Below are 26,158 nucleotides of genomic sequence, written 5' to 3' on the forward strand. Positions count from 1 at the left end.
TCTGACCTAAATCGGGCAGACAGCTGCCTATTATCCTAGGACTATGTCACAATACAGACATATATATGTAACAGGTTTTCCCCCGCCCTCTGGGAGATCTCACTATTACATGATGGTTTTGTTATGCTCACCTGCTGACTCACAGAATACTGAGCGTCCGCCGATGGTAGTGGGGACGAACAGGACAGGCTTTAGGGTTCTTCTCAGTTCTTTACTTGCTACAGCACCCCCATCTCCGTCAGGCCCCAGTAGAACTGGAGACAATCCCTGCAGGAGAACCCTCTGATTCTCCCCCTGATTAATTGCAGTCTGAGGTCGGAGTATATAATAAACAGGAATGGCTTTATTCTGTCTCCAACAGGATACAGTATACAATGGTACACTCTTCTCTCTCTTCTGGATGAGAATGTGTGTTAATCAATGTCTGACTGGTAGCAGTTGTTTGGAGGCTGGTGGCGCCTCCCCCCAGAGCTCACTCCTCCTCCCAGAGCTCACGCCTCCCCCCAGAGCTCACACCTCCCCCCCGAGCTCACGCCTCCCCCCAGAGCTCACTCCTCCCCCCCGAGCTCACACCTCCCCCCCGAGCTCACTCCTCCCCCCAGAGCTCACGCCTCCCCCCAGAGCTCACTCCTCCTCCTTCACCTTTTTAACTTGGGAGGTCTTTTCATTTGCTGCAATACAGGACGTGTGATGGTTCTTCCCCTCTTACAGAGGTAAAAGGAAGGGTTCACAGTGTAGGACCTGCATTCATTTGGTTATACCTTGACGTTGATATGCAGGCTTATGATGCTTTGGCCAAAGGGTTAACTAAATAACCAAGTATTTATTATTATTATTGAAGTATTTTACTTTATACCTTTAACCACATATGTTTTGTCAATGGGATGTAGCATTGGGCACCCCCTGTCTCTTCTGGATGGTACCTGGAATCAACCCCCAGGCCCGAGGCCGCAGGGACTATCCTTGCTCTTCCCCTCTTCCCTGGTGGAATAGGAGGTAGTTGTCCCTCTCCCCTGAGGGAGTGGAAGGAAGGAGGTCAGAGCGCTGACTCCACACTCCCTAGAACTCAGCTGGAGAGAACTAACTACATTTGTCTCTGCAGTTACTTTTGTACCCAAGCGGAGGGTCCAAGGTCTGAGCCCCTTATTGGGCAGTACACAGGCCTTAGCCCGCCCCCCTGTCACTCAAGGAAGCTGCTTACTGCAGGGGAAAACCCAGATTAACCCTAACACTGCTTGCACTGGTACCAGGGCTTATGTGTTAGGCAGGGCAGATTAATAGCCAAAAGGATACATGGCTACACATACATACATATATATATACACACACATGTAGAGGTATCAGTACTGTGTTAGCCGAGCTTCAATAATCAAAAAATAAATAGATGATACCGTTCTGTGGCTAACGAAATGCTTTTATTTGTGCGAGCTTTCGAGATACACTGATCTCTTCTTCCGGCGATGTTACAATGAATGAAGCAAGCAAAAGCTATACTATCAACAGTGTCTATTGGAATGTTATCTGTGCTGGTCCTTCCCCCGGTGTGGATGTGTTTTATGGCTGGAGTTGTCAAAAGGTTCCTGAAAGCAAGTGATGAAAGAGTGTGTATGTGTATCAGTGTGAATTAACATGAATGGAGAGCCCACAGTATATACAGTGCTTTACAAAAGGTGTGTGTGGAGTGGGAGTGGATATAAATGGTGTGGGTGGGTGTGGAAATGTGAGAGTTAGTAGCATAACTAAAAGTGTGTGTGGATACTTTGTGGTCCCTATTGGTGTATAGGGATGGAAAAACAAGGAGTATTAGTATGTGTGAGAGACAGCTGTGTGTGCATACATATAGCACAGTATGTACAGACATGGCCTTTAGCGCTCATGGGAAGAGAGTTCACTTGTGTCAGTAATGACTCATAAAATTTCGATCTCTGTTTAGGCCACTGCTAAGTGTCCCGAACAGTTGCATAAATTTGTATTCATGCAACCGTCTCTCTTTCGGTGTTTTAAGATTACCTTTGAGTATGGCAACCCTCAGATCGTTCATCTTATGGCCAGAGTCAGAGAAATGTTCGCCAACAGGACTGTCTCTTGTTCCGCGTGTGATGCTGTGGCGGTGCAGGTTCATTCTCTTGTTTAGCCCCTGCCCTGTCTCACATATATATATATATATATATATATATATATATATATATAGACCATACGATACCGGTTGCAACACGACATCAAGGGACAGCACGCAGGTAAGTAAATCAAAAATGTTCTATATTTGATAGAAGACACAAAAACCGACGTTTCGGTCCCCCAGTGGGACCTTTCTCAAGGTGGTGCAATTGAATGCAGTGCACAATACATATATATACCCCAAACCCCAGTGCAATTCAACAAAACCAATCACAGTTAATTAGCCTCACCTGCCTATGTGACATGCACCCACAGTATCAGCAGGTAAAGAGCGTCCATTTTGAATATATTAACCCTATATTTGTTTACCTGATATGTGTTTGGGCATGCGCAAAAGGCTCAGGAATTGCATAATGTTACTGCTGAGAGACTACATAAGTCTGCCAGACCCAGCGATATCTTTGATAACCGGAGAGAGTGCGCATGGGCTAAACTGATCTGGAGCTGATACCTGGATAGATTAACTATTTCAGGGACGTGCAAAATACACATTGTAACTGCAAGTTAAGCGAAACATGTGAAACACCTGATGTGCTCACCATAAATGTGCAAAAAAATGTGAGGGATTAAAACATATATACACACGTGTGGATGACGTGGCTGACTGGAATCTAGGACAATATATAAATGCTGAAAGCACTCAGCCATATAACGCCTAATGCATAGTGTAAGAAATGATAATGCAATAATGACTCTATGCATCATGTCAGGAAGCGACACCTTAAAAAAACAACAAAAATACATAATGCAGACAATGTCAAATAGAGAAACTGGTAATAAATTAGAATACATGCTGTGTCACACTCTCAGCAAACATTGCTACAGGTGGCTCTTGACTAAAAGGGACCTGAGGTATCTGACACACTGTAATGCACCAGCATACATAAAAAGTGAAATCGTGCATCAAAGCATAATAATTTGCACAAACAAAAAAGACAGTATATAAATGCTGAAAGCACTCAGCCATAGAACGCATAATGCGTAGTGTAAGAAATGATAATGCATTGATGACTATGTATCCTTTCAGGGAGCGACACCTTAAATACCAACATAAACACATAATGCAGACACTGTCACATGGAGAAACTAGTGATAAATGCTGTGTGACTCGCTCTCAGCAAACATTGCCACAGGTGGATCTTGACTGCAAGGGACCTAAGGTGCCAGACATGATGGAGGAAATGCGGCTAACTGGCTGACACCCCAAGGCAGTATGCGCTGGTTTTGCTGTTAAAGATGAATCCTAGTATCAGCAGGCAGCTCAATGGGCCAGGTGCGGAGATTACAGGAAACAGCTTAATCTGAAGTCCTCATTTAGACCCCGTGGGCTCAATGTGCCCAAACTGTAGATGAGTCTGGCTTCAAGCTGTAGTAGTGTCCTGTTGCGATTCCCTCCTCTCCCCGAAGTCCGTGCCTGGGCAATTGGCATACAACGCAAGGTGGCGAGCCCATGCCTCTTCTCTTTGTAATGTCTTGCTACTGGTTGATGTGACAAATCCTCCTTGTTTTCAGTATCAGCCAGTGCCTTCCGTATGGCAGAACGATGTAGGGCTAATCTCTCTTTAAGCATCCTCATTGTCTTTCCCACGTAATAAAGGCCACATGGGCATTGTATAAAATATACAACGTATTTGGATTCACAGTTCATTGTATCCTTGATCTTCTGGCGGATGCCAGTGTGAGGGTGTGGATAGGAATTCCCCAATATCAAGTACTGGCAGTTGATGCAACCGTGACATTTATACACGCCTGCTGGTCTGGATAGCCACATTGGTTTTGCAGCATACTTGGCGGTAGGATCTGCTTTTGTAAGGTAGTCGCCCAGGTTTCGGCCCCTTTGATAGCAGAATCTGGGTGGTTTGATAAAGTTGTTGCCAATCACTTTGTCATTGGTCAAGATGTGGCTATGCTTACGTATGCACCTCTTGATGAAGCCAGATGCCGTACTGAAGGTGCTTCTAATGTTGAACCGGTTATCGTCAGTCTTTTGGTCTTTGGGTGTCAGCAACCTGCTTCTGTCCACACTTTTGGCCTGCTCCAAGGCAAGAGAGACATCATTATATGCATATCCCCGCATCAGGAACTTTTCTTTCATCTCTATTAGCGCCTCGTCCAGCTGTGATTGGTCACTTGTGATCCGTATTGCACGCAGAAATATATATATACAGTGGTCGACAAATCACCAAAAAATCTACTCGCCACACAAAAAAATCAACTCGCCACCTAGTACCACACGTGTGCTGCTTGGGCCAATAGGAGCTCGCCACGATGTTAAATCCACTCGCCCGGGGCGAGCAAATGTATAGGTTTGTCGAACACTGTATATATATATATATATATATATATACACACATACATACATACACACAGATTTTCTGTGGATCAGAAGTGCTTGTTCCTGATTTAACCTGTTTTCCCACTTCACATGAGTGGAATATTTACCTGTTTTTTCACATATACAATGTTGCACTGTTTCTTTTTTCTTTTTGAGTTGTGGAGTTTGTTTTGCACCCTGGTATTCTCTCTCCATTTAACTGACTACTACTAGGGTAACCAGACCTAACTAATGACTACTAGGGTAACCAGACCCAACTAACTGACTAGTAGGGTAACCAGACCAAGCTAACTGTGACGGTGCCCGTCACAAATCGGGAGGCGGACCCGCAGGGCTGAGGTAAGGATCCTAATACACCGACGAGAGCCCTGAGACAGGGTCCTGTAAGAGTATCCGTAGTCGGTATGGAAGCCGGGGTCTGGGCTGGCGGCAGTGGTGCAAAGTCCTGGCAACAGGCAAGGGGTCAGGGCAGGTGGAAGGCAGCGAAGTCGAGGTCACGGTCCAGGGTCAGCAACAAGGAATCAAAACAGGAAATGGAAAGGGCGACAGCAAAGACCGACCAGAGCTGCAGAAACACAGAACTTTGCTCGGCGACTCCCACCAGGAAGTGCAGCCTTATATAGCAGGCTGCCAGTAACCAAAATGGCCACATTGAGTAGAAAGGACAGGCACGAACTGGCAGCAAAAACCTGTCACGGATCGAGCAGAATCCTTACACTAACTGACTTCTAGGGTAACCAGACCTAACTAACTGACTACTAGGGTAACCAGGCCTAACTAACTGACTACTAGGGTAACCAGACCTAACAAACTGACTACTAGGGTAACAAGACCTAAAAAACTGACTACTAGTGTAACCAGACCTAACTAACTGACTAGTAGGGTAACCAGACCTAACAAACTGACTACTAGGGTAACCAGACCTAACTAACTGACTAGTAGGTTAACCATGCCTAACTAACTGACTACTAGGGTAACCAGACCTAACAAACTGACTAGTAGGGTAACCAGGCCTAACTAACTGACCACTAGGGTAACCAGACCTAACTAACTGACTAGTAGGGTAAACAGACCTAACTAACTGACTAGTAGGGAAACCAGACCTAACTAACTAGTAGGGTAACCAGGCCTAACTAACTGACTACTAGGGTAACCAGACCTAACAAACTGACTACTAGGGTAACCAGACCTAACTAACTGACTAGTAGGGTAACCAGACCTAACTAACTGACTAGTAGGGTAACCAGGCCTAACTAACTGACTACTAGGGTAACCAGACCTAACAAACTGACTAGTAGGGTAACCAGACCTAACTAACTGACTAGTAGGTTAACCAGGCCTAACTAACTGACTAGTAGGGTAACCAGGCCTAACTAACTGACTACTAGGGTAACCTGACCTAACTAACTGACTACTACGGTAACCAGACCTAACTGACTTCTAGGGTAAAACATACAGGACACCTACAAGCTCATATTGAAGCCCCAAAATAACCACAACATATATATAAGCATATAGGTGTCACAGAGGAGTGCTACTGAGCATGGCGATATATATATTTAAAACCAGAGACAGAACATGAAACACAGACAGAGCTCAGTTCACATCCAGTGACACCTATACACGGTATAGGCAGTACAGGTAGTGGCAGTCTCTCAGCTCTCTCTCTGTCTCAATGGTCTTTCTCTCAGGGAAGTGACAGTCTCTCAGCTCTCTCTCTGTCTCAGGGACATGGCAGTCTCAGCACGTGCTTTCTCTCTCAGGGAAGTTGTAGTCTCTCAAAGCTCGAGCTCTCTCTCTCTCTCTCTCTCTCTCTCTCTCTCTCTCTCAGGGAAGTGGCAGTCTCGTTTTGATCCAGCGCTCACTAGGAAGGATCTCTTTTTCCGGCCACTCTCTAATCCTGTGAAAGTCATGATGATGAACAGTCACAAATATCCCCTGCAGAGTGTCACTGACGCACATCTCCAGGCGCAGGTATGTCTCTGACGCACATCTCCAGGCTCAGGTCCGTCACTGACGCACATCTCCAGGCTCAGGTCCGTCACTGACGCACATCTCCAGGCTCAGGTCCGTCACTGACGCACATCTCCAGGCTCAGGTCCGTCACTGACGCACATCTCCAGGCTCAGGTCCGTCACTGACGCACATCTCCAGGCTCAGGTCTGTCACTGACGCACATCTCCAGGCTCAGGTCCGTCACTGACGCACATCTCCAGGCTCAGGTCCGTCAATGACGCACATCTCCAGGCTCAGGTCCGTCACTGACGCACATCTCCAGGCTCAGGTCCGTCACTGACGCACATCTCCAGGCTCAGGTCTGTTACTGACGCACATCTACAGGCTCAGGTCCGTCACTGACGCACATCTCCAGGCTCAGGTCCGTCACTGATGCACATCTCCAGACTCAGGTCCGTCACTGACGCACATCCACAGGCTCAGGTATGTCACTGACACACATCTCCAGGCTCAGGTCCGTCACTGACGCACATCTGCAGGCTCAGGTCTGTCACTGACGCACATCTCCAGGCTCAGGTCCGTCACTGACGCACATCTGCAGGCTCAGGTCTGTCACTGACGCACATCTCCAGGCTCAGGTCTGTCACTGACGCACATCTCCAGGCTCAGGTCTGTCACTGATGCACATCTCCAGGCTCAGGTTCGTCACTGACGCACATCTCCAGGCTCAGGTCCGTCACTGACGCACATCTCCAGGCTCAGGTCTGTCACTGACGCACATCTCCAGGCTCAGGTCCGTCACTGATGCACATCTCCAGGCTCAGGTCCGTCACTGACGCACATCTCCAGGCTCAGGTCCATCACTGATGCACATCCACAGGCCCATCACTGACGCACATCTCCAGGCTCAGGTATGTCACTGAAGCACATCTCCAGGCTCAGGTCCATCACTGACGCACATCTCCAGGCTTAGGTCTGTCACTGACGCACATCTCCAGGCTCAGGTCCGTCACTGACGCACATCTCCAGGCTCAGGTCCGTCACTGACGCAGAACTCCAGGCTCAGGTCTGTCACTGACGCACATCTCCAGGCTCAGGTCTGTCACTGACGCACATCTCCAGGCGCAGGTATGTCACTGATGCATATCTCCAGGCTCAGGTCTGTGACTGACGCACATCTCCAGGCTCAGGTCCGTCACTGACGCACATCTCCAGGCTCAGGTCTGTCACTGACGCACATCTCCAGGCTCAGGTCCGTCACTGACGCACATCTCCAGGCGCAGGTATGTCACTGACGCACATCTCCAGGCTCAGGTCTGTCACTGATGCACATCTCCAGGCTCAGGTCTGTCACTGACGCACATCTCCAGGCTCAGGTCTGTCACTGACGCACATCTCCAGGCTCAGGTCCGTCACTGACGCACATCTCCAGGCTCAGGTCCGTCACTGATGCACATCTCCAGGCTCAGGTCCGTCACTGACACACATCTCCAGGCTCAGGTCCGTCACTGACGCACATCTCCAGGCTCAGGTCCATCACTGACGCACATCTCCAGGCTCAGGTCCATCACTGACGCACATCTCCAGGCTCAGGTCCATCACTGACGCACATCTCCAGGCGCAGGTATGTCACTGACGCACATCTCCAGGCTCAGGTCCGTCACTGACGCACATCCACAGGCTCAGGTATGTCACTGATGCACATCTCCAGGCTCAGGTCTGTCACTGACGCACATCTCCAGGCTCAGGTCTGTCACTGACACACATCTCCAGGCTCAGGTCCGTCACTGACGCACATCTCCAGGCTCAGGTCTGTCACTGACGCACATCTCCAGGCTCAGGTATGTCACTGACACACATCTCCAGGCTCAGGTCTGTCACTGACGCACATCTCCAGGCTCAGGTCCGTCACTGACGCACATCTCCAGGCTCAGGTCTGTCACTGACGCACATCTCCAGGCTCAGGTCCGTCACTGACGCACATCCACAGGCTCAGGTATGTCACTGACGCACATCTCCAGGCTCAGGTATGTCACTGACGCACATCTCCAGGCTCAGGTCCGTCACTGACGCACATCCACAGGCTCAGATCTGTCACTGACGCCCATTTCCAGGCTCAGGTCCGTCACTGACGCACATCTCCAGGCTCAGGTCTGTCACTGACGCACATCTCCAGGCTCAGGTCCGTCACTGACGCACATCTCCAGGCGCAGGTATGTCACTGACGCACATCTCCAGGCTCAGGTCTGTCACTGATGCACATCTCCAGGCTCAGGTCTGTCACTGACGCACATCTCCAGGCTCAGGTCTGTCACTGACGCACATCTCCAGGCTCAAGTATGTCACTGACACACATCTACAGGCTCAGGTCCGTCACTGACGCACAACTCCAGGCTCAAGTATGTCACTGACACACATCTACAGGCTCAGGTCCGTCACTGACGCACATCTCCAGGCTCAGGTCCGTCACTGATGCACATCTCCAGGCTCAGGTCCGTCACTGACACACATCTCCAGGCTCAGGTCCGTCACTGACGCACATCTCCAGGCTCAGGTCCATCACTGACGCACATCTCCAGGCTCAGGTCCATCACTGACGCACATCTCCAGGCTCAGGTCCATCACTGACGCACATCTCCAGGCGCAGGTATGTCACTGACGCACATCTCCAGGCTCAGGTCCGTCACTGACGCACATCCACAGGCTCAGGTATGTCACTGATGCACATCTCCAGGCTCAGGTCTGTCACTGACGCACATCTCCAGGCTCAGGTCTGTCACTGACACACATCTCCAGGCTCAGGTCTGTCACTGACGCACATCTCCAGGCTCAGGTCTGTCACTGACGCACATCTCCAGGCTCAGGTATGTCACTGACACACATCTCCAGGCTCAGGTCTGTCACTGACGCACATCTCCAGGCTCAGGTCCGTCACTGACGCACATCTCCAGGCTCAGGTCTGTCACTGACGCACATCTCCAGGCTCAGGTCCGTCACTGACGCACATCCACAGGCTCAGGTATGTCACTGACGCACATCTCCAGGCTCAGGTATGTCACTGACGCACATCTCCAGGCTCAGGTCCGTCACTGACGCACATCCACAGGCTCAGATCTGTCACTGACGCCCATTTCCAGGCTCAGGTCCGTCACTGACGCACATCTCCAGGCTCAGGTATGTCACTGACACACATCTCCAGGCTCAGGTATGTCACTGACGAACATCTCCAGGCTCAGGTCCGTCACTGACGCACATCTCCAGGCTCAGGTCTGTCACTGATGCACATCTCCAGGCTCAATCTGTCACTGACGCACATCTCCAGGCTCAGGTCCATCACTGACCCACATCTCCAGGCTCAATCTGTCACTGACGCACATCTCCAGGCTCAGGTCTGTCACTGATGCACATCTCCAGGCTCAGGTCCGTCACTGACGCACATCCACAGGCTCAGGTCTGTCACTGACGCACATCTCCAGGCTCAGGTCCGTCACTGACGCACATCTCCAGGCTCAGGTCCGTCACTGACGCACATCTCCAGGCTCAGGTCTGTCACTGACGCACATCTCCAGGCTCAGGTCTGTCACTGACGCACATCTCCAGGCTCAGGTCCATCACTGACGCACATCCCCAGGCTCAGGTCCGTCACTGACGCACATCTCCAGGCTCAGGTCCGTCACTGACGCACATCTCCAGGCTCAGGTCCGTTACTGACGCACATCTCCAGGTTCAGGTCCGTCACTGACGCACATCTCCAGGCTCAGGTCCGTCACTGACACACATCTCCAGGCTCAGGTCCATCACTGACACACATCTCCAGGCTCAGGTCTGTCACTGATGCACATCTCCAGGCTCAGGTCCGTCACTGACGCACATCTCCAGGCTCAATCTGTCACTGACGCATATCCACAGGCTCAGGTCCGTCACTGTGTGTGTGTCACATTACAGTCTGTGTCACTGTGTGTGTGTCACTGTGTGTGTCACATTACAGTTTGTGTCACATTACAGTCTATGTGTGTGTGTCACATTACAGTCTGTGTCACTGTGTGACACACTAGTCTGTGTCACTGTGTGTGTATTTTACAGTGTGTGTTTGTGTCTCATTACAGTCTGTGTCACTGTGTGTCACATTAGTGTGTGTGTCACATTACAGTCTGTTTGTGTGTGTCACATTACAGTCTGTGTCACTGTGTGTGTCACATTACAGTGTGTGTCACTGTGTGTGTGTGTGTGTGTGTGTGTGTGTGTGTGTGTGTGTGTGTGTGTGTGTGTGTGTGTGTGTGTGTGTGTGTGTGTGTGTGTGTGTGTGTGTGTGTGTGTGTGTGTGTGTGTGTGTGCCACATTACAGTCTGTCACTTTGTGTGTGTGTCACATTACACTCTATCACTTTGTGTGTGTTTGTGTCACATTACAGTCTGTGTCACATTACAGTCTGTGTCACTGTGTGTGTCACATTACAGTCTGTGTCACTGTGTGTGTGTGTCACATTACAGTCTGTGTCACTGTGTGTGTCACATTACAGTCTGTGTGTGTGTGTGTGTGTGTGTGTGTGTGTGTGTGTGTGTGTGTGTGTGTGTGTCACATTACAGTCTGTGTCACTGTGTGTGTGTCCCATTACAGTCTGTGTCACTGTGTGTGTGTCCCATTACAGTCTGTGTCACTGTGTGTGTGTGTCACATTACAGTCTGTGTCACTGTGTTTGTGTCACATTACAGTCTGTGTCACTGTGTGTGTGTCACATTACAGTCTGTGTCACTGTGTGTGTGTCACATTACAGTCTGTGTCACTGTGTGTGTGTGTGTGTCACATTACAGTCTGTGTCACTGTGTGTGTGTGTGTGTGTGTGTGTGTGTGTGTGTGTGTGTGTGTGTGTGTGTGTGTGTGTGTGTGTGTGTGTGTGTGTGTGGTGTGTGTGTGTGTGTGTGTGTGTCACATTACAGTCTGTGTCACTGTGTGTATGTGTGTGTGTCACATTACAGTCTTTGTCACTGTGTGTGTGTGTGTGTGTGTGTGTGTGTGTGTGTGTGTGTGTGTGTGTGTGTGTGTGTGTGTGTGTGTGTGTGTGTGTGTGTGTGTGTGTGTGTGTGTGTGTGTGTGTCACATTACAGTCTGTGTCACTGTGTGTGTGTGTGTGTGTGTCACATTACAGTCTGTGTCACTGTGTGTAACATTACAGACTGTGTCACTGTGTGTGTCACATTACAGACTGTGTGTGTGTCACATTATTGTCTTTGTCAGTGTGTGTGTCACATTACAGTCTGTGTCACTGTGTGTGTGTGTCACATTACAGTCTGTGTCACTGTGTGTGTGTCACATTACAGTCTGTGTCACTGTGTGTGTGTGTGTCACATTACAGTCTGTGTCACTGTGTGTGTGTGTGTGTGTGTGTGTGTGTGTGTCACACAGTGTGTGTGTCACACAGTGTGTGTGTCACACAGTGTGTGTGTCATATTACAGTCTGTCACTGTGTGTATGTGTGTGTGTGTGTGTGTGTGTGTGTGTCTCACATTACAGTCTGTGTCACTGTGTCACATTAGTCTGTGTCACTGTGTCTCATATTAGTCTGTGTCACTGTGAGTGTGTGTGTGTCACATTACAGTCTGTGTCACTGTGTGTGTGTCACATTACAGTCTGTGTCACTGTGTGTGTATGTGTGTGTGTGTCACATTACAGTCTGTGTCACTGTGTGTGTCACATTACAGTCTGTGTCACTGTGTGTGTGTGTGTCACATTATAGTCTGTGTCACTGTGTCTTACATTACAGTCTGTGTCACTGTGTCTCACATTAGTCTGTGTCACTGTGTGTGTGTGTGTGTCTCACATTAGTCTGTGTCACTGTGTGTCTGTGTGTGTGTGTGTGTGTGTCTCACATTAGTCTGTGTCTCTGTGTGTGTGTGTCTCACATTAGTCTGTGTCACTGTGTGTGTGTGTGTGTCTTACATTACAGTCTGTGTCACTGTGTGTGTGTCTTACATTATAGTCTGTGTCACTGTGTCTTACATTACAGTCTGTCACTGTGTCTCACATTAGTCTGTGTCACTGTGTGTGTGTGTGTGTGTGTGTGTGTGTCTTACATTATAGTCTGTGTCACTGTGTCTTACATTACAGTCTGTGTCACTGTGTCTCACATTAGTCTGTGTGTGTGTGTGTGTGTGTGTGTGTGTGTGTGTGTGTGTGTGTGTGTGTGTGTGTGTGTGTGTGTGTGTGTGTGTGTGTGTGTGTGTGTGTGTGTGTATCTCACATTAGTCTGTGTCACTGTGTCTTACATTACAGTCTGTGTCACTGTGTGTGTGTATTTGTGTGTATGTGTCACATTACAGTCTGTCTCTGTGTGTGTATCACATTATAGTCTGTGTCACTGTGTGTCTCACATTAGTCTGTGTCACTGTGTGTCTGTGTGTGTGTGTGTGTGTCTCACATTAGTCTGTGTCACTGTGTGTGTGTGTCTCACATTAGTCTGTGTCACTGTGTGTGTGTCTTACATTATAGTCTGTGTCACTGTGTCTCACATTACAGTCTGTGTCACTGTGTCTCACATTAGTCTGTGTCACTGTGTGTGTGTATCTCACATTAGTCTGTGTCACTGTGTCTTACATTACAGTCTGTGTCACTGTGTGTCTCACATTAGTCTGTGTCACTGTGTGTGTGTGTGTATCTCACATTAGTCTGTGTCACTGTGTCTTACATTATAGTCTGTGTCACTGTGTCTCACATTAGTCTGTGTCACTGTGTCTTACATTACAGTCTGTGTCACTGTGTGTGTGTCACATTACAGACTGTGTCACTGTGTGTCTCACATTAGTCTGTGTCACTGTGTGTGTGTCACATTACAGACTGTGTCACTGTGTGTGTGTGTCACATTACAGTCTGTGTCACTGTGTGTGTGTCACATTACAGTCTGTGTCACTGTGTGTGTCACATTAGTCTGTGTCACTGTGTCTCACATTACAGTCTGTGTGTGTCTTATTACTTGATGTCACTGTGTGCGATTTAGTAACCTGTTACACTGTCACATTAGGTGGCCCGCTTCCCCCTGTCACACAACTTTAGCCTCCTCCTCCTCGTCCCTGTGTCACACGCCCCGGACGCTCTGGGGCAGATGGAGAAGCGTCTGACTCAGGAGGTTGTGGATATATTGGTCAAGCGACTCCAGAATTCAGCCCCACGAGCAACGTCTGTGACCCTCCCGCGCCTGCAGCTGGACTCAGACCATGGGCTGACCGAGGCGCTGAGCATGCTGGGTATATATATATATATATATATATATAAACATATGTGTGTTTTTGTGTGTTTGTGTGTACTGTATGAGTATGTGTGTGAGTATTAGTGTGTTTCCTAGCGTTGTGTGTTTGTGTGTACTGTATGAGTATGTGTGTGAGTATTAGTGTGTTTCCTAGCGTTGTGTGTTTGTGTGTACTGTATGAGTATGTGTGTGAGTATTAGTGTTTCCTAGCGTTGTGTGTTTGTGTGTACTGTATGAGTATGTGTGTGAGTATTAGTGTGTTTCCTAGCGTTGTGTGTTTTTATCATTGTATATCTTTATGTTTGTCTATATAGCGCTGTTTCCCCCAACCTATGGGAGATGTGGCGGCTACTAAGTGTGTGGTGCTTTACCTGTGGCTCACAGGAGGCCTGGGCCTCCGCTGCTGGGAGCCCGGGGTGTACCTGATCCGTCTGGTGACAGCGCCTCCACCTGTGCAGGATCCTAGCACTGCTGGATACCCCCTTGCACAGGACCCGATACAATAGACACACACGTGAATATAATAATTTTACTGAACACAGATAAGAATAGGTATATCACTATAACACATACAAGGTAGGCCTCGCACGGCTGTAACCCCCCAGTGCCCCCCAACCGCAGTATCCACACCCTGATGGGATTCCCCCAATGTACTGAGGTGCCCCTGGGCACCCAACCTCCCTGGTGTCCACAAGAGTCAACTCACCCAATGTGTCGACAGTGCTGCCCACAGTAACTGAAAGTGTTATTGTTGGTGCACTTTGTGAGGTACCTGCCCCGGTACTCCAGCACCCGGGTATGGCAGAAAAGTAACAAGGATCTGTGGATTCTGCGGATTCAGCGACGTCGTCGTCAGCGAAGCCTTCCGCCTCTGCGTGGGGTGGTATCCTGCTGGATGGTTCCACCATAAAGAGAGTCTCTATTGGTGGTGTTATCTGGTCCCAGACCATTGGATTGGCAGTTCGCCGCTGCGTCCTGGCTGTGTCCCTCACACTTGGCATTACAGCGGCAGTGTCCCTATCTAATGGGCCTGTCCCTGCAGAAACCACAAGCTTATGGGGAAGTCGGGGCCTTGCTGGGGCCTATAGGGCATCTGTCGCCTAGTGCAGGGGTCAATGACACCCTGCACACACAACCACACCTCCGTGTCCCAGCTCCGACTGCCGTGGTCCCAGACGCACCAAAGTATCTATTTTGGCCACAGGAGCTTTCTGCAGCCCAATTAGCTGTTTCGCTCCATATGGTCTAGCAGCCCCGGGGACTGCTGGGAATTGTAGTTCCCCTGCGGAGTTACTTGGTAATGGCTGCCGCTATGCGCCTGCACTGCATGCTCCATCCATGCTGCCAAAGACAGAGGTCATTACACTCTGCTCTTACTACTTGACCTCTCTGCAGCATTTGATACCGTGAACCACCCTCTTCTCCTCAACATTCTCCATACTCTTGGTATTCATAGCAAAGCTCTATCCTGGATCTCCTCTTACCTCTCCCATCGTACTTTCAGTGTCTCTTTTGTTAACACCTCCTCCTCCTCTATCGATCTCTCTGTAGGGGTACCCAAGGGTTCTGTCCTGGGACCCCTTCTCTTTACTCTGTACACACTCTCTCTAGGTGACCTAATAACATCCCTTCGGTTTAAATATCACCTCTATACTGACGACACACAAATTTACCTTTCAACCCCTGACCTTACACCTGCTGTACAGACCAAAGTTTCTGAATGTCTCTCTGCTATATCATCCTGGATGGCCCCCTGGCCTTAAACTCAACATGGCTAAAACAGAGCTTCTCATACTTCCTCCCAAACCTGTCCCTACTACCTCCTTCCACATTACTGTTGGAAGTACCATCATTCACCCAGTAGCCCAAGCACGCTGCCTAGGGGTCACACTCAACACCTCTCTCACAGTCTCCTCTCACATTCAAAACGTACTGAAAACCTGTCGCTTTTTCCTCCGCAATATCACAAAGATACGCCCTTTCCTCTGTTACTCGACTGCTAAAACTCTGACTCAGGCCCTCATTCTCTCCCGTCTTGATTACTGTAACCTTCTGCTGTCCGGCCTTCCTGCCTCTCACCTGTCTCCCCTACAATCTATCCTAAACGCTGCTGCCAGAATCACTCTACTCTTTCCTAAATCTGTCTCAGCGTCTCCTCTGCCGAAATCCCTCTCCTGGCTTCCGATCAAATCCCGCATCTCGCACTCAATTCTTCTCCTCACTTTTAAAGCTTTACATTCTTCTGCCCCTCCTTACATCTCAGCCCTAATTTCTCGCTATGCACCACCCCAACTGTTGCGTTCTGCTCAAGGATGTCTTCTCTCTACCTCCTTTGTATCTAAAGCCCTCTCCCGCCTTAAACCTTTCTCACTGACTGCCCCGCACCTCTGGAATGCCCTTCCCCTCAATACCCGACTAGCAACCTCTCTATCCACCTTTAAGACACACTTGCTTAAAGAAGCATTTGAGTAGCACCGTAGCTAATACTATACGCATGATACATAAAGCTTGGCCCCCTGCAGACGCACTTACCAGAACGCCCTCCTACTGTCTCTGTACGTTCTGCGTACCAATTAGATTGTAAGCTCTTCGGAACAGGGACTCCTCTTCCTATATGTCTGAAGCACTTATTCCCATGATCTGTTATTTGTATTATTTATTATTTATGATTGTCACGTGTATTACTGCTGTGAAGCGCTATGTACATTAATGGCGCTATATAAATAGAAACATATATACACTGTGCATGCGCTATCCTGGTAATGGCCGTCGCAACTTACTTCTGTGCATGCGCACCATCTCGCGCATGCGTGTACACCGACAAGATGGCGGCTCCATGTGAAGGGAGCCACTGGGAGCCTCTGACGACCTGCTCGCCCCTTCACCGGTCACAGCGCCCCCGCACTCCCCTCCGGACGCAATTGCGCACCCCCCGCACTCTCCCCAGCCTCTGCTGCATATCGGAAGGTAAGGAGACAAACAGGGGAACAGGGGGACCCAGGATACACTCTCCCCCTGGTGAAAAGTCCAACATTCCCACGTGGGAACATTGTACACATAACCACACACGAGTTATATAATAAAAATGCATCGAAGTATATACAACTTAACACATTGTCATGACTTTACATCAGGTTATACATCGCTGTGAACATGACAATTACAGACTTTATTTTGCACCGAGACCACTGCTGAGATTCGTAGTGGGGTGTCCCTAAAGAATCATAAACTTCCCGATTGGGAGGGTACGTTACACATTGGCTTCGACGAAGCTCTTCTGCAACTCCCTCGGTGGAATTGAAATCTTACGCTTGAGGCTCAGTCTCTCTTATTGGGGGCAGAACAGTCTCTGGAATGTCTCTGGTGGGTATAAAACAAGGACTCCTGGGCTCCAGAGGCGGGCACATTGCAGCCACCGGAGTAGGTGTATACTGCCTGGGCCCATTACCCGTTGCTCCTTTGGGAGGTGCACCTGGACTTTGGTCTGTCCTACTAGAGGGACATTCCATCGGATCCTCGGTTGTTTCGGTCACTGTCTCTGAATTCTCTTCAGATCTTTCTGGCTCCCCGGCCAATGGTGTAGCCTCTGGATCGTCATCCCCCACCTGTGGGATAGGCAGGGGATGGTTGCGGTGCCAAACCTTTACCCAGCCATCCGCGTCTCTTATGCGGGAGGCCGGCATCTGATATTCTACCTCGAATACTCCATCGTGCCAGCAGTCGGACAGTTTGTGTTTGGGATCCCGAGGTTGCAAAGGAGAATGGCATCTCCAGGACGAATTTCCCAATGGCGAACCTTATGGTCGTAGCGCCTTTTGTTACCGGCATTCAGATGAGCTGATGCTTTCTCCGCTAGGTGGTAGGCTCGTTGCAGGCTTTTTTGGAGCCTCTGTACGTACTTGAAGTGTGTCTGGTTGGGTAACCCGTCGGTAGATACCCCCAGACGTATAGCTACAGGAAGCCATGCTTCTCGCCCGAATATTAGAAAGTAGGGAGTGAATCCCGTAGACTCGTGGCGAGTGCAGTTATAGGCGTGCACCAAGGTCTCCACGTGCTTACTCCACTCATTCTTCTGCGAACCTTTTAGGGCAAGCATGTCAAACTCGTCGCCCGCGGGCCACATACGGCCCACAGCGATTATTTTTACGGCCCAGCTCGCAATGTGCCAGGCAACGCGCGCTCTCTGCAAAGGGGGGTGGGGGGGAAACTCCCCCCTCTCCTGATTGGCTGGCGCGTGTTGGCACGCTGCCAGAATTTTTTTTTTGGGCCGCAGCAAGCTCTATCTGAGCTTGCAAAGCAAGGCCCGCCTCTTCCTGCTGCATGGAGCAAGTCAGGTGAGTACTGCTCCATGCCTGCTTTGCTTCCCCCTTGCCCTCCTGCTCTGATTCCGTTCCGATTTCCCCCGTGTGTATGTGTGTCTGAGTGTGTGTGTCTGTGTGTCTGAGTGTGTGTGTGTGTGTCTGTGTGGGAGTGTCTGTGTCTGAGTGTCTGTGTCTGAGTGTCTGTGTGGGAGTGTCTGTGTGGGAGTGTCTGTGTGGGAGTGTCTGTGTGGGAGTGTCTGTCTGAGAGAGAGTGTGTCTGAGAGAGAGTGTGTCTGAGAGAGAGTGTGTCTGAGAGAGAGTGTGTCTGAGAGAGAGTGTGTCTGAGAGAGAGTGTGTCTGAGAGAGAGAGTGTGTCTGAGAGAGAGAGTGTGTCTGAGAGAGAGAGTGTGTCTGAGAGAGAGTGTGTCTGAGAGAGAGTGTGTCTGAGAGAGAGTGTGTCTGAGAGAGAGTGTGTCTGAGAGAGAGTGTGTCTGAGAGAGAGTGTGTCTGAGAGAGAGTGTGTCTGAGAGAGAGTGTGTCTGAGAGAGAGTGTGTCTGAGAGAGAGTGTCTGTGTGTGAGTGTCTGTGTGTGAGTGTCTGTGTGTGAGTGTCTGAGAGAGAGTGTGTGAGAGAGAGTGTGTGAGAGAGAGAGTGTGTCTGTGTGAGAGAGAGTGTGTGTGTGAGAGAGAGTGTGTGTGTGTGAGAGAGTGTGTGTGAGAGAGAGTGTGCGTGAGAGAGATTGTGTCTGGGAGAGAGAGAGTGTCTGAGAGAGTGTCAGATAGAGAGTCAGAGGGAGAGAGTCAAAGAGTCAGAGGGAGAGAGTCAGGGAGAGTCAGAGAGAGAGAAAGTAAGAGAGTGTGAGAGAGAGTCAGAGAGAGTCAGAGAGAGGGAGAGAGAGTCAGTCAGAGAGAGGGAGAGAGTCAGAGAGAGGGAGAGAGTCAGAGAGGGAGAGAGAGTCAGAGAGGGAGAGAGAGAGAGTCAGTCAGAGAGGGAGAGAGAGTCAGTCAGGGAGAGAGAGTCAGAGAGGGAGAGAGAGAGAGTCAGTCAGAGAGAGAGAGAGTCAGAGAGAGGGAGAGAGTCAGAGAGGGAGAGAGAGTCAGAGAGGGAGAGAGAGTCAGTCAGAGAGGGAGAGAGAGTCAGAGAGGGAGAGAGAGTCAGAGAGGGAGAGAGAGTCAGTCAGAGAGAGAGAGAGAGAGAGAGAGAGAGAGAGAGAGAGAGAGAGAGTCAGTCAGAGACGAGTGGAAGACTGCATGTAACACTGCAGGTGGACATTGCGAGTATGTGGACATGCCTTCGGGCTGTGTAATGCTCCGGCCGTCTTCCAGAGCTTTGTCAATGAAATCTTTCGGGACCTGTTGGACAAATTTGTTATCATCTACCTGGTGACTTTCTATTTTTCTTTAAGTCACGAACAAACAGATCATTTAAAGCAGGTTCTGCGATGTCTGAGAGGGGATCACTCTGCGATGTCTGAGAGGGGATCACTCTGCGATGTCTGAGAGGGGATCACTCTGCGATGTCTGAGAGGGGATCACTCTGAGATGTCTGAGAGGGGATCACTCTGCGATGTCTGAGAGGGGATCACTCTGCGATGTCTGAGAGGGGATCACTCTGCGATGTCTGAGAGGGGATCACTCTGCGATGTCTGAGAGGGGATCACTCTGCGATGTCTGAGAGGGGATCACTCTGCGATGTCTGAGAGGGGATCACTCTGCGATGTCTGAGAGGGGATCACTCTGAGATGTCTGAGAGGGGATCACTCTGCGATGTCTGAGAGGGGATCACTCTGCGATGTCTGAGAGGGGATCACTCTGCGATGTCTGAGAGGGGATCACTCTGCGATGTCTGAGAGGGGATCACTCTGCGATGTCTGAGAGGGGATCACTCTGCGATGTCTGAGAGGGGATCGCATGTACGCGGCGCTGGAGAAATGCCAAGTTCACCAGGCGAGTACCTCCTTCCTGGGGTACATAATCTCAGCTACAGGATAGGCAATGGATCCGGCAAAGGTCAAAGCCGTTCTGGAGTAGCCAGGTCCCATCAGCTTAAAGGCTATCCAGCACTTCTTGGAATTCGTCAATTACTATCGGCGCTTTATCCGCTCTGACCAGTAAGGCTGAGTCCCCGCTGGCGCTGAGCGCGCTCATGCTTAGAGCATGAGCGCCGGGTGTCCTGCAACTTGCGGACGTGCGAGCGGGGGGGGAGGGGGAGAGAAGGGGGGTACAATTGTGGGCTATCGAGCAAGCGGGAAAGTTAAAAAAATGTATTTACAAGAGCGCCGAGCGCGTGTGCCCGCGCATCGCGTGAGCGGGAACATGCATATATATATATATGCATGTAACCGCTCCAAGCGCCGCCCGCTCAGCGCCAGCGGGGACTCAGCCTAAGGGAGCAGGCTCTTCACAGTGGCCGGCTGAGGCCATAGAGGCCTTCGAGACTTAAAAAGGCATTTGCATCTGCTCCGATCCTGGTATACCGAATCTTGCCTTACCCTTCACCTTGAAGGTGGATGGCTCCGAAGTCGGAGCAGGGGCGGTACTGTCGCAACGCAAAGACGAAAAGGTGAGGTTACATCCTTGCGCTTTATTTTCAAAGAAAATTTCACCAGCCGAGCGTAATTATGATGTGAGCAATTGAGAGCTTTTGGCTATTATGATGGCGTTACAGGAATAGAGGCATCTGTTGGAAGCTCTGAGAATCCTATCACGATCCTTACCGTCCAGAAAAACTTGACCAGATGGTCTCTTTTCTTTTCACGCTTCACCACAATTCTGGTGGTTGTGGTTCGCTTCACGAAGCAGTCCCACTTCATCCCCTTAAAAGCCCTCCCCAATACCAGCACAGCACCTTGTCTGAGGTCTTCCGCCTGCACAGGGCACCGCAGACCATTGTGTCATATAAGGGTTCCGAATTCATCTCTACGTTTTGGCTAAGATTTTGTCTATGACTCGGGATAGATCTGCACTTCTGCACGGTCGCGTACGTCGCTGTGTACTGTCCAGGAGACAGACCCAATAGGCAGAGGTGGAGAGTAGAGACCGACCCGTACCTGGGATCTGAATCCTGAAGAGTAGAGTAGTAAGGTCCGAGTCCGGGGTCATGGCAGGAGAAGGCAGGATAAACTTGGTCACTGTTCCGGGCACAGGACTGGAGAAGGTAGAGTGGTAAGGTCCGAGTCCGAGGTCATGGCAGGAGAAGGCAGGATAAACTTGGTCACTGTTCCGGGCACAGGACTGGAGAAGGTAGAGTAGTAAGGTCCGAGTCCGAGGTCATGGCAGGAGAAGGCAGGATAAACTTGGTCACTGTTCCGGGGCCAGGACTGGAGAAGGTAGAGTAGTAAGGTCCGAGTCCAAGGTCATGGCAGGAGAAGGCAGGATAAACTTGGTCACTGTTCCGGGCACAGGACTGGAGAAGGTAGAGTAGTAGGGGGTCACAGTTCTGAGGTTATCAACGATAGGCAAAGAGCAAGACAGGCAGGACAAAGCTTCCAGCAGGGAACAAGCTTAACAAAACCTTGCACAGGCAAGGAGGAGTGGGGAGTGAATGAAGACTTATAAAGGCAGCAGGCAGGTGCAGGTAATAATTCAGACTGAAGCTGACTTCCTGCCTCGGCGGCCATGTTGGTGGGGGCAGACGTCCTTCCCAGTGGCCATGTTGGGAGGTCCTATATAGATTCTGAATGAGGCTGACTTCCTGCCTCGGCGGCCATGTTGGTAGAGGCAGATGACCTGCCTTGGTGGCCATGTTGGGAGATCCTTCTCTGCATATCATCCACAGTCCAATGGACAGGCAGAACGGACTAATCAGTCCTTAGAGCAGTTCATCCGCTGCTCCATCTCCAACACCCAGGACGACTGGGCCGATCTGTTACCGTGAGCAGAATTCGCTCACAATAATCTACGGAATGAGTCGTCCCAGGAGTCACCATTCTTCGCCAATTTCAGCTTCCATCCGTCAGCGCTCCCTGCTTTCGGGTCCCCTCAGGGGTCCTAGCCATAGATAATCAGATCGGACAGTTGCAGGAAATGTGGGCCAAGATCCGGGTGAGCCTGGTGAAAGCCGTTACTTCCCAGAAGAACCATGCCGACCGGCATAGGTGTTCTTCCCTTGAATATAAACTGGGAGACATGGTGTGGCTCACAACGAGGAACATCAAGTTGAGTGTGCCCTCGTGTGTCGCTTAGATTTATTGGTCCCATCCCGATCATCGAAAGGATCAATCCAGTGGCTTTCTGTCTACGCCCGTCACCCACCATGAGAATACTTTAAGCATTTCATGTCTTGCTTCTCAAACCTTACGTAAAAGACCCGTCTGGCTCCGCTCCAGTGACCCCACCTCAGCCTCTGCTAGTGGATGATCAGGAGGAATTTGAGGTGCAGTCCATCATCGACTCCAGGAGGTCCAGAGGAGGATTGCAGTACCTTGTGCACTGGAAGGGTTTCATCCCTGAGGAGCGATCCTTGATCCCCCAGAGTCAACTCCATGCTCCTCGCCTCGCCCGGGCATTTCACCGTAAATACCCGGCGAACCCTTCCTTCGAGCATACAGAGGTCGCTCCTGAGGGGGGTGGGGTACTGTAAGGATCCGTCACATTCTCTGCCCCCGCCCAGGCTCAGTTGCCTGATTGGTTCCAGGTTCTCCCCTGCCTGCAGCATCTGATTCGCTGGTCCTCCTATTTAGCCCTTCCACCGGGAAGTTGGCTGAGCAGACACCTTGTGACGTTTGCTGGGCGCAAGCACCCTGCCTTGCCTCGTTTACCTTGGACTTCACTGCTGTCACCAACCGTTGACCTTGGCTTCCCTACGACTACCCTGCTCTCTCCAACCCTCGGCCATTGCTTGTCCTCAACGATTCTACATTCTCCTACCCTAACCCGGCCATCCACGACTACGAACCTGCACACCGGACGCAACCTTGCACCTCTAGTTTCCTGATCCCCTCCTCGGCCTCACGGTCCTGCCCGATGTGTGGCGAGAATCCGTTACAGAAATAGATTGTATTTTTTTAGGATTCCCATTCACTGGCAATGTGTTTATTTATGCCCCTTTCAGGGTATAGATAAAAACATTGACAATCAATGCATTTCTTTGGCAAATGTTTGTTTTTATTTCATTGTAATGTATTGTATTTTTTAAAATGTTTTTTTTTAGGTTGCCCATTCATTGTCATTGTGGCAACCCAAGCCCATACTGTGGGCATGGTTTAGCACAGTGACAATCAATGGGCGGGGGGAGTGGGTACTTACCCTGGGGAGGGTGATTAGGCCACCCGGGTGCATAGTGGGAGGGGGTTAACTCCTTAATTAACATAGCAGTTAATAACCGCTAAGGTAATTAAGGGGTTAGTGGCCAGTAGTTATTTATTTATTGTTGTTGCCCACTGAAGTTGGGGAGGAAGTGGAGGAAGATGAGGATGGCCTTCATCCTGGAAGGGGCAAGTAGAACTTTTATTTACTATATGCTGGTTGACTAATGTTTTATCTTTAATGGGCAAATCGCTATTATCCAGATCTGGAAAACGGGAATTTTGCCCATTATTGTACTGGACGTGTGGGGGAGGGGGCTTGTTGGAGGTAGAGGGGATGGGTAGTAGGATTGTTGTATTTTAATGTTTATTGGAGTTAGAGGGGGTGGGTGAATTGGGTAGCTGGTTCAGGGTGGATAGTTAGGCCTCTCGGGTGGGTAGCGGGAGGGGTTAACCCCTTCATTACCACTGCTATTGTAGTGAAGGGGTTAACCCCTCCCACTACCCACCCTCCCTGGACCAACTACCCCTTTCATCCACCCCCTCTACCTCCAATAAACCAGGTACTCTGGCTTAACCCTTTCATAATTTCTTTAAAATCCCTGGGGGAGCAAAGGTGACATGTAAAAAAAGGAATAAACACAGCGAAGTGTAGATGTTTCAATCAAGTGTTTAAATGAGGAAATCCGGGCCCCTATGTGACGCGTAGTCACAGTGTGGCATATTAATCAGGGCGCATCAGAAATCCGGGCTCCTGTGTGACGCGTAGTCACAGTGTGGCATATTAATCAGGGCGCATCAGAAATCCGGGCTCCTGTGTGACACGTAGTCACAGTGTGGCATATTAATCAGGGCGCATCAGAAATCCGGGCCCCTGTGTGACGCGTAGTCACAGTGTGACATATTAATCAGGGCGCATCAGAAATCCGGGCTCCTATGTGACGCGTAGTCACAGTGTGACATATTAATCAGGGCGCATCAGAAATCCGGGCCCCTGTGTGACGCGTAGTCACAGTGTGACATATTAATCAGGGCGCATCAGAAATCCGGGCTCCTGTGTGACGCGTAGTCACAGTGTGGCATATTAATCAGGGCGCATCAGAAATCCGGGCCCCTGTGTGACGCGTAGTCACAGTGTGGCATATTAATCAGGGCGCATCAGAAATCCGGGCCCCTGTGTGACGCGTAGTCACAGTGTGACATATTAATCAGGGCGCATCAGAAATCCGGGCTCCTGTGTGACGCGTAGTCACAGTGTGGCATATTAATCAGGGCGCATCAGAAATCCGGGCTCCGATGTGACGCGTAGTCACAGTGTGGCATATTAATCAGGGCGCATCAGAAATCCGGGCTCCTGTGTGACGGGTAGTCACAGTGTGGCATATTAATCAGGGCGCATCAGAAATCCGGGCTCCTGTGTGACGCGTAGTCACAGTGTGACATATTAATCAGGGCGCATCAGAAATCCGGGCCCCTGTGTGACGCGTAGTCACAGTGTGGCATATTAATCAGGGCGCATCAGAAATCCGGGCCCCTGTGTGACGCGTAGTCACAGTGTGACATATTAATCAGGGCGCATCAGAAATCCGGGCCCCTGTGTGACGCGTAGTCACAGAGTGGCATATTAATCAGGGCGCATCAGAAATCCGGGCCCCTGTGTGACGCGTAGTCACAGAGTGGCATATTAATCAGGGCGCATCAGAAATCCGGGCTCCTGTGTGACGCGTAGTCACAGTGTGGCATATTAATCAGGGCGCATCAGAAATCCGGGCCCCTGTGTGACGCGTAGTCACAGTGTGGCATATTAATCAGGGCGCATCAGAAATCCGGGCCCCTATGTGACGCGTAGTCACAGAGTGACATATTAATCAGGGCGCATCAGAAATCCGGGCTCCTGTGTGACGCGTAGTCACAGAGTGGCATATTAATCAGGGCGCATCAGAAATCCGGGCCCCTATGTGACGCGTAGTCACAGAGTGGCATATTAATCAGGGCGCATCAGAAATCCGGGCTCCTGTGTGACGCGTAGTCACAGTGTGACATATTAATCAGGGCGCATCAGAAATCCGGGCTCCTGTGTGACGCGTAGTCACAGTGTGGCATATTAATCAGGGCGCATCAGAAATCCGGGCTCCTGTGTGACGCCAAGTCACAGTGTGGCATATTAATCAGGGCGCATCAGAAATCCGGGCCCCTGTGTGACGCGTAGTCACAGTGTGGCATATTAATCAGGGCGCATCAGAAATCCGGGCCCCTGTGTGACGCGTAGTCACAGTGTGGCATATTAATCAGGGCGCATCAGAAATCCGGGCCCCTGTGTGACGCGTAGTCACAGAGTGACATATTAATCAGGGCGCATCAGAAATCCGGGCCCCTGTGTGACGCGTAGTCACAGAGTGGCATATTAATCAGGGCGCATCAGAAATCCGGGCCCCTATGTGACGCGTAGTCACAGTGTGACATATTAATCAGGGCGCATCAGAAATCCGGGCCCCTGTGTGACGCGTAGTCACAGAGTGGCATATTAATCAGAGCGCATCAGAAATCCGGGCCCCTATGTGACGCGTAGTCACAGTGTGGCATATTAATCAGGGCGCATCAGAAATCCGGGCCCCTGTGTGACGCGTAGTCACAGTGTGGCATATTAATCAGGGCGCATCAGAAATCCGGGCCCCTGTGTGACGCGTAGTCACAGTGTGGCATATTAATCAGGGCGCATCAGAAATCCGGGCCCCTATGTGACGCGTAGTCACAGTGTGGCATATTAATCAGGGCGCATCAGAAATCCGGGCTCCTGTGTGACGCGTAGTCACAGTGTGGCATATTAATCAGGGCGCATCAGAAATCCGGGCTCCTGTGTGACGCGTAGTCACAGAGTGACATATTAATCACTGCGCATCAGA

The 26,158-nt window shown here is 50.2% G+C and overlaps 1 protein-coding gene across 1 annotated transcript in view; it reads left to right on the plus strand.

Annotated features, from left to right (window-relative positions):
• Positions 1-26,158, plus strand: part of SERPING1 (serpin family G member 1) — a 130,053-nt gene that overhangs the window by 52,258 nt on the left and 51,637 nt on the right. The window contains 2 exon segments of the mRNA XM_075580622.1: positions 6,345-6,487; positions 13,485-13,707. Of these exon segments, the coding sequence (XP_075436737.1) occupies positions 6,345-6,487; positions 13,485-13,707 (366 nt within the window).

The sequence above is a fragment of the Ascaphus truei genome (genome assembly GCF_040206685.1).
Source record: "Ascaphus truei isolate aAscTru1 chromosome 8 unlocalized genomic scaffold, aAscTru1.hap1 SUPER_8_unloc_1, whole genome shotgun sequence".
NCBI classification, from domain to species: domain Eukaryota; kingdom Metazoa; phylum Chordata; class Amphibia; order Anura; family Ascaphidae; genus Ascaphus; species Ascaphus truei.